An 8,575-nucleotide genomic window follows, 5' to 3' on the forward strand; every position below is an offset into this window, starting at 1 on the left:
AATAGTCATACACGAACACATGTGTAAATAATCATGCATGAGCATACACATACACAGTGCTCGCCAAAAGCCAATTAATGATTCCCCTCTTCAATGGATGTCCATTCATCCACATATGCACATGACACTCACCAAATATATAGCCATGCCTTACCTCCTCTCTCTCTCTCTCTCTCTCTCTCTCTCTCTCTCTCTCTCTCTCTCTCTCTCTCTCTCTCTCTCTCTCTCTCTCTCTCTCTCTCTCTCTCTCTCTCTCTCTCTCTCTCTCTCTCTCTCTCTGTGCAAGCCCTACTAATGGATGTTTATTCTTCTAGATCCATACATAGGTCTTGCCAAAGGCTCGAATGTGTTAAAGATCAAAAGATGTTCGATGCTCAAAGATGAATGAATACCAAGGTGAAAATATGGAAATATAAACTATTAAAATGAGATTAAAACATCTTAATAATTTGGAAGAGATAGATAATGTTTTTTAAAATGGAGATTTTCATCAATCGAATAAAACACAACTCATTTAAAAAGTCTTGCAAAGATTATATATATCAAGTATGTGGCAATTTTCAATTTGAAAGAGATAGACAATGTTTTTCAAAATGGAGATTTTCAAGGATGTGCTTATGCAGCAGCGACTCATCCAAGTTAACATTGCCAAAAACCTATCTAGATAAACTTTGAAAGAAGCAAATTGCACATGAAGGGCAATGCTCTCAAGTGAAAGGGAATGACCCCACACAGTGATTCATTTGGGTTAACATTGCCGAAAACCTATTAAGAGAAACTTTCAAAGAAGTAAGTTGCACATCAAGGAAACATTTTCATTCTTGTGAGCAATTAACTCACATACACCATCCTCTATACGACCAACACTGTCAATAAGATCTTTCATCTTCTCATCATGATCATCCAAGGATCCAATACATGGCCAATACTTTCGGACATGGTCATATATCTCCCCTATGTAACCCTTGATTTCTTCCGACTCATCCTGTATCCTCACCCCATCACAAAGGTTTCCTTCGTATTTCTCCTCCAAAATTCTCTCAATCCTCTGTAGACAGCTATCAATGCTCTCAGCAAGAGAAACCGAAGCCCTTTGACGTCAAAATAATGCCTTTACTTACTTCTCAAGCCCATCCAAGCGATGAATGACTCTAAAAAAACTAACAAAATTTTCATATCCTCCAACATGCCTGAGTGCACAACGAACTGCCTTCTTCCTTATAACCCCTTTCCCTTTGTACACATTCATTTGCACACTAGGAGCGCACTGCACAACATTTGCTACAGACACATTTTTGTCCTCCATGCTGCGCAAAACACATGCATCAACATCAAGGTGCATATCAACTATTCTTATCTTATCTTAAAAATTAGAAACAATGGAAAATCCTAAATGACATTAGATTAACTTCCAATGCATTAAATTTAAACATATGTGCATTAGACCATATGATTGACTACAATAGAATTTGCTATAGTAAGTAGCATCTAGAGTGAGGTTTCAATTTGTTTATCCCACACATAGGACTCAAGTGGGTCTTCAAGATGCATTTGGATTATTTCAAGAAAATTCTCATGGCTCCCTATCTGAGAGATTAGGCTTTTTGTTACAATGGATGTATCCATTTCATGATGCAAAAACCCCCTTGCATAATGAGAAAAGTCAAGGATCAAAGCCAATGCCACAATGACCAATGAGTTGGTATTTTAAGTGGTGTACCTAACGTTGCATGGTGCACACTATACACAATATCCTTTCTTAGAAAATCATGCCCCAGGACAATGCAACATTCCCCACCCCTGCCAATAAAAATATAATTCACACACTAAACAATCTCCTAAGTTTAAAAACGTTAATAATGGATTTTTAATGCCATGAAGGGTTATTACATCCATGCCAACCCCACAAATCGCAATGAGTTCTGAAGGATAGTTGTACCTCTCAATAATGAAAGTCACGACCACGAATAAGTAAATAGTAATATAATATAATATAATACATATATATATATATATATCTTATAAAGTTACTACAAAACCTTCCACTCCATAAAATACACGTGTATTAGACCTAAGTTTGTATGATGCCAATAAAAATATAGCTCACATACTAAATAACTTTCTAAGTTTAATAATGCCCCACGAATCGCAACCAGTGAGGCAAAGGATAGTTCTATCCACTCCATGTCTTAAAACACATATCCTAAAACGTTTATTAGTAAGATAATAACAATAATAAAATAAGATAACAATAACAATAAACTAATATCTATATCTATCTAATCTAATATATATATATATATATATATATATATAAATAATATAATTTAGGTCCACATATCTTAAAGTTACCTTCCACTCCATGTCTTAAAACACATATCCTAAAACGTTTATTAGCAAGATAATAACAATAATAAAATAAGGTAACAATAACAATAAACTAATATCTATATCTATCTAATCTAATATTCTATATCTATATCTATATCTATATCTATTTATCCATATATCTATATACTAATAATAAAATAATAATAATAACAATAACAACTAAAGGAACTAATTAAAATAACAAAACAATATTAATAACAATAAATTGAATAACAACTAAACTAATAACAATAACAATAATAACTAAACTAATTAAAATAATAATAATAATAATAATAACAAACAACAATATCTAACCAATAACTAAACTAATTAAAATAACAAAACAACAACACTAACTAACTATTAACTATTATTTACTATTTACTACAACTATAACTAACTATAACTATTAACTACAACTATATCATTATTCACTACAACTATAACTAATTATTTTATATGATCACTATTAATATTTATTATTATTATTATTATTATTATTATTAGTTTTTTGTATATATATCTAAACTAATAAAATAATAATAAACTAAACCAATCAAAATAAAATAAAAACTAAACCAATAATTAAAATAACAATAAAAATACCACAATAAACTAATAATAAATGGAATAATAACCAAACTAATAACAATAACAACAACAACAACAACAATAATAATATACTAACAAAAATAACAATAACAACTAAACCAATGAAAAATAAAATTGTATTATTATATTTTATTGTATAGTTATAGTTATAGTTATTATTATTATATATTATATATATTATTATATAGTTATGAATGTAATATTACTTTATATTATTATTATTACATTATTATTGTATTATTATTATATTATATAGCTAAATAGTTTAATTAGTTGTTAATATTTAGTTATAATTATAGTATGTAGTTCTATTATTAGTTATTTAGTTTATTGTGGTATTATTTTATTTAGATATTGTTAGTTGTATGTGTTATCAATACCAATTATCAATATCTGTATGATAATAACTATAACTATACAATATAATTAAAAATAAAAAAATAATAATATAATAACTAATAATAATAACCAATTATCAATATATTATTATTATGATCTATTATCTATATCTATATTTATTACTCTATATCCATCAATATATGTATCTACCTGTAACTATAATATCAATATTTGTATATGTATCTGTATTTACAATTAATATATTATACATAATCTAATCTAAATAAAATAATACCACAATAAATTATAAACTAACAATAAGCTAATAAAAAATACAACAACAATAATAATCATCATCATCATCATCATCATTATATAAACTAATTAGATATTATTATTTAGATAGATATAAACTAATAATATCTATCTAAACAATAATAAACTAATAATATCTAAATAAATAATAATAATAATAAAATAATAATCATAATCATAATTACTAATAAATAAACTTAAACTATAACTATTAACTATAACAATTAATTAACTATTAACATTTATATAACTATTAATATTAACTATAACATTAATTAACTTTAACTATTAACATTAACTATTAATAACTATTAACATTAATTAGTTATTATTATTAACTATTAATTATCATCATCATCATTATATAAACTAATTAGATATTATTATTTAGATAGATATAAACTAATAATATCTATCTAAACAATAATAAACTAATAATATCTAAATAAAAATAATAAAAATAACAAAATAATAATAATAAAAAAATAATCATAATCATAATTACTAATAAATAAACTTAAACTATAACTATAACTATTAACTATTAACTATTAATAACTATTAACATTAATTTATTATTATTATTATTAACTATTAATTAACTAGTTAATAATAAGAGAGAGAGAGAGAGAGAGAGAGAGAGAGAGAGAGAGAGAGAGAGAGAGAGAGAGAGAGAGAGAGAGAGAGAGAGAGGGGGGGGGGGAGCCTGTGCGCCCACACGCCTGCCCACATGCCTGCCCACACGCGTGGCCCACGCCTGCCCACACGCCCGGCCTGCCAGAGAGAGAGAGAGAGAGAGAGAGAGAGAGAGAGAGAGTCTGTGTATGTGCGCCTGGGCTCTTGCAATTTGGTGGGGGGGGGATAGCGACCACGCCTGTCGTCAAGGTCAAGGCCAAAACAGACCTTTTCAAAACACAGCTAAATGGTGGAGGGGAGGCAGGCAAATCCGAGAGAGAGAGAGAGAGAGAGAGAGAGAGAGAGAGAGAGTTGCACCTGAGCGAGCTGGCTCCCTGCTCCAAGCGATTCCAAGTGTGCTCCCCTGCTCAGTGCTCCCTTGCTCCAAGCGTGCTCCTCTGCTCTCCAAGCAATTCCACCCTGCAACTCCACCACAAATCGCAATGAGATCAAAAAGAGAGATAAAAGAGAGATAGACAATGTCTCTCACTAATCATGAGAGAAAGAGGTCGTGGGGTATTAAAGCCACACTCCCTCAACCCTGCATGCATGCAATTCAAAAATTCAAAATAGGCTTGGGGAAAGAAATAGGCTCGAGAAAAGAAATGAAAGTTCGGGAGATACCGAACTTCCAGCCAAAATGATAAATAGATATAGATGTCACCCACTTTTGTTCACGCAGAGATTCATGGCCAAGAACACCCACAGGTTTTACCTCATGTTGAAATATTCTTAGGCTGGAGTGTGGGCAATGACCCACGAGTAAAGAGTGGTAGGTGGTGAAGTTGGGTGGCGATGTGAGATCCACAAATGCGCAGGGGAATGGGCCTTTATGAGGCATCTCTCTCTCTCTCTCTCTCGGTCGTTTAAAACCAACATATACGCTAGCTTACTATAGATACTCGTTCCTCTCTTCGTCGTCATCGCGAGGCTCACAATCTGCTGTATTCAAATGAAGCTCGACGGCGACGCCACGCAGAAGAAGTCGACGAAGAAGCTGCGCGTTCTCTGCCTCCATGGCTTCCGCACCAGCGCCTGCATCCTCCAAATGCAGCTCCAGAAATGGGATCGCAGCCTTCTCGACATGCTTGACCTGGTAAAGATTTCCCGCTTCTCTTAATCTTTACGGCGGAGAAATTGTTTCCTTTCTTAATCAATGCAGTAAAGGTGAATTTCTCCATCTTAATCTGTGTCGCAAATAAAATTTCCCTGTCTTGATCGATGCAGCAGCGGAAATTTCCCCTTAATCTATTTAGCAAAGCGCATTTTCCTTTCTCTTACTCAATGCAGCGACGGCGATTTTTTTCTTTCTCCATCTGTGTAGCAATACAGCGGCGTTTGCAGCACTCTTAATCCTTCCAGAACCGGAAAGGTTAATGCAATCTTAATGTACGCAGCAAAGGAATTAAATCCTTCCTAATCAATGTAGCAAAAGGGGATTCTTCTTCTTTCTTTATTTGCGTAGCACCGAAGTTTTTGCAGCACCCTGTGAATCCTTTCCAGAACCGGAAAGATTAAGGCAATCTTATGGTCATTTATGTGCTTAGACCTTTCTGGACGGACCTTTCCCTTGTGCTGGCAAGTCAGAGGTGGAGGGTATCTTCCCCCCGCCATATTACGAGTGGTTCCGATTCAACATTGTAAGCTCCATATCCCCTTCTTGTTTCGACTCTATACAATTAGTGCAGCTTTTCCCCTCAACCATATCACAAGTGGTTCTGATTCAACGTTTTAAGCTCCATGCCCTCTTCTTGAGGCTTTCTTATCATGCAATCTACCATCTTCATGTTTAATGATGAGTTTCTTGATGCTTGCTATAGGAATGTGGTACTGTTTCAGAGGTTTAATCCAGCTATCTCAGTGATTTATCTAGGCTTTATGAACTTATCTCATACACTGTCAATGCTCGCTCACATTACAGTTCCTTGTTGCAGATATTCACAAAATTCACAGGGTTGGAAGAATGCATCCAGTACATCTCTGACTACATGCTGCGGCATGGCCCGTTCGATGCCCTGCTTGGTTTCTCGCAAGTCAGCTTCTTTGCTTGTCTTTGGTTGCCTTCTAAATACTACAGAGAAGTCATGAACTCCTTTGTGATTTGTGATTTCTTGTTTGCCTTTGAATGATCGATGCAGGGTGCTGTGCTGAGTGCTGCCCTTGCTGGTCTGCAGCAAAAGGTTAGGCATTTAGACTTATTACTGATTGGGGTAGTACCCTCGTATATGTAGTGTCTTGTTAAGATGTGCATGTGCTTATGTAGGGTTAGGGCTTTGGTTGGTTACTAGGATCCCCGGACACTAATTCTGTATGCTGGAATTTCGATGATTTACATCTATTATAGGTAAAGTGAGGTTGTTTGGTTGAGCTTTTACAAGAGAAAATTGGGAATTTTTGGGTGTTTGGGGGTTGGTTGGAAGATTTATGTTAATGGTATTTGTTTGTTTTATTTTTGGGGGGAGGGGGTAGGGTGCTAGGTTAGCTTTCTTTTAGAAGACTTTGTTTGTTATTTTCCTCCAACATTGAATCTCTTATCCCAACGACAATGCTCTTGATTTCTTTTGAATAGTACACTTTCATTCTTTTGAATTTTGAATGTTTTCTTGAACAGGGACTTGCTCTTTCTAATCATCCCCCTTTACGTTTCATTATCATCATCTCTGGTGCTATGTTCAAAAATAAGGAACTCATGGAGGATTGCTACACAAATAAGATTACATGCTCATCAATACATCTTATTGGTAATAATTGTATTGTCCTCCCATATGCAACGTCCATGGATAGATTACATGCATGTAGGACATGCCATAGCTATGATAAGGCTATGGGAGAAATAAAAAAATTGGCAAGGGAATTCATAATTGTTGAACAATTTTATTGATAGCTTGATAGCTAGGATTTAGAACAAGTGAATTTGAGGTTTGGTTTTCAAGTTCCCCTCTAGCCTTTATTAGAATATGAATGTTTCTAGTTACTGCATGTCATATACATGGTGAGTCAACAATTCCTATTACTATAAGTCTTGTGTCAATACATTTTGGCTTTTTAGTGGGGACACATGATTTTACTTGTGGGAATTGGGCATCAGACATTGAAAGGAAGATCTAAAGTATTGTTGCCAATTTGCATAGGAAATAATGATTGGTTGAAGCCCAAAAATGAGGAGTTGTGGAAAGTTTTTGAGGAGCCATTGATCTTGCGACATGATGCTAAACACACCGTCCCAAGGCTTGGTAACTTTCAGACTCTCTCAAGTTCCTAAATCTCTCTTCTTATCTTTTGAGTAAAGCCCTCTAAATCATGTGCACCTTGATGAAGTGACATTCTTATGTTGTAGTATGTGTTTAATTAAGGAAATTGAAAATTGAAATGTTGTAGAAACCAAGCTTTTTTAATGTAATTTGCTTTTCAATGTTGGTTGTTTTTAAACATCATGTAAGGGTTTTATGTTCTTGCCTTGATTTATCGATTACTTTATAGAGAACTTATCCACAACTTGCTAGATTCAATAGTTAATCATCTTGAAAGTGTCTTTTGTCTTTATCATTGTTATTAATCTAAGGCTTAAAATAAATTGTTTACTTGTACTTTGTATAAATGTTTTTCTACTTATGGTTATATAAATTACATAGGTAATCCTTTGTGCTTATCTTATATTTATGTGTTTTTTGCCTTTTGTTGTAGAGATTTCTCTAAATGTTTGTTTTTGTCTTTTATAGATGATAAATTGGTCAATCAAATGAAATGTTTTTTGCAACAAATGCAAGGACAAAAGGATGAGAGGGCAATGCAAGAACAAGACTTGGTTGAAAATGCCTTGGTACTCTAGATGGAAATAGTAACTTAAACAAGTTGAGTATGTTAATTGTATACAATTTTTTCACAAATATTCATTTAACATTACGAAAATGACAATTACTATAAGTTAATAAATGTATTAACAATATAAAAAGATTGCAATACAAGTAATGGAACGTATCTCTTTTGATTTTATCAATATATATCGCAATGAAACGTATCTCCTTTGATTCTATAAATATCTAAGGAAAAATCTTTCATATCATGCAAGCAAATTGATGTTTGTGTGAGAAAATAATTAGTGGGCAATATAGACACCATGGTGACAAAATGTTATGACATTCTCCATGTAGGTTATTTTGCATGTTATTTTGATTGATGATAAATGCAATCTCTCAAGTGTAGTATCAATGAAGCTTGTGTATCTTATAGCAATGTATTAGTAATTATAGATTTGAAAGGG

The 8,575-nt window shown here is 33.1% G+C and overlaps 1 protein-coding gene across 2 annotated transcripts; it reads left to right on the top strand.

Moving 5' to 3' along the window:
• Window positions 1-5,168: 5,168 nt before the first annotated feature.
• Window positions 5,169-8,340, top strand: LOC148018270 (uncharacterized). Of its 2 annotated transcripts, XM_087661613.1 has the most exons (7): window positions 5,170-5,410; window positions 5,862-5,954; window positions 6,249-6,347; window positions 6,453-6,494; window positions 6,926-7,055; window positions 7,446-7,547; window positions 8,034-8,327. In XM_087661613.1, the coding sequence occupies exons 1-7, from the start codon at window positions 5,267-5,269 to the stop codon at window positions 8,141-8,143; spliced, it is 720 nt and encodes a 239-aa protein (XP_087517739.1). In that variant the 5' UTR covers window positions 5,170-5,266; the 3' UTR covers window positions 8,144-8,327. The 2 variants fall into 2 exon arrangements, with proteins under 2 accessions (XP_087517740.1, XP_087517739.1); XM_087661614.1 differs by lacking the exon at window positions 5,862-5,954 and having other exon boundaries at window positions 5,169-5,410; window positions 8,034-8,340.
• The last annotated feature ends 235 nt before the right edge of the window (window positions 8,341-8,575 follow it).

This window comes from Lygodium microphyllum, chromosome 21 (genome assembly GCF_053477565.2).
Source record: "Lygodium microphyllum isolate KBCC chromosome 21, Lygodium_microphyllum_v1.1.10, whole genome shotgun sequence".
In the NCBI taxonomy this organism is placed as follows: Eukaryota; Viridiplantae; Streptophyta; class Polypodiopsida; order Schizaeales; family Lygodiaceae; genus Lygodium; species Lygodium microphyllum.

Excerpts from the sequence above, each read along its gene's own strand:
- LOC148018270 (XM_087661613.1), top strand. The coding sequence starts at position 5,267 with ATGAAGCTCGACGGCGACGCCACGCAGAAGAAGTCGACGAAGAAGCTG. Across the intron at positions 5,955-6,248 it reads AGTGGTTCCGATTCAACATT|ATATTCACAAAATTCACAGG; the intron begins GTAAGCTCCATA and ends TCCTTGTTGCAG. Across the intron at positions 6,495-6,925 it reads TTGCTGGTCTGCAGCAAAAG|GGACTTGCTCTTTCTAATCA; the intron begins GTTAGGCATTTA and ends TTTCTTGAACAG.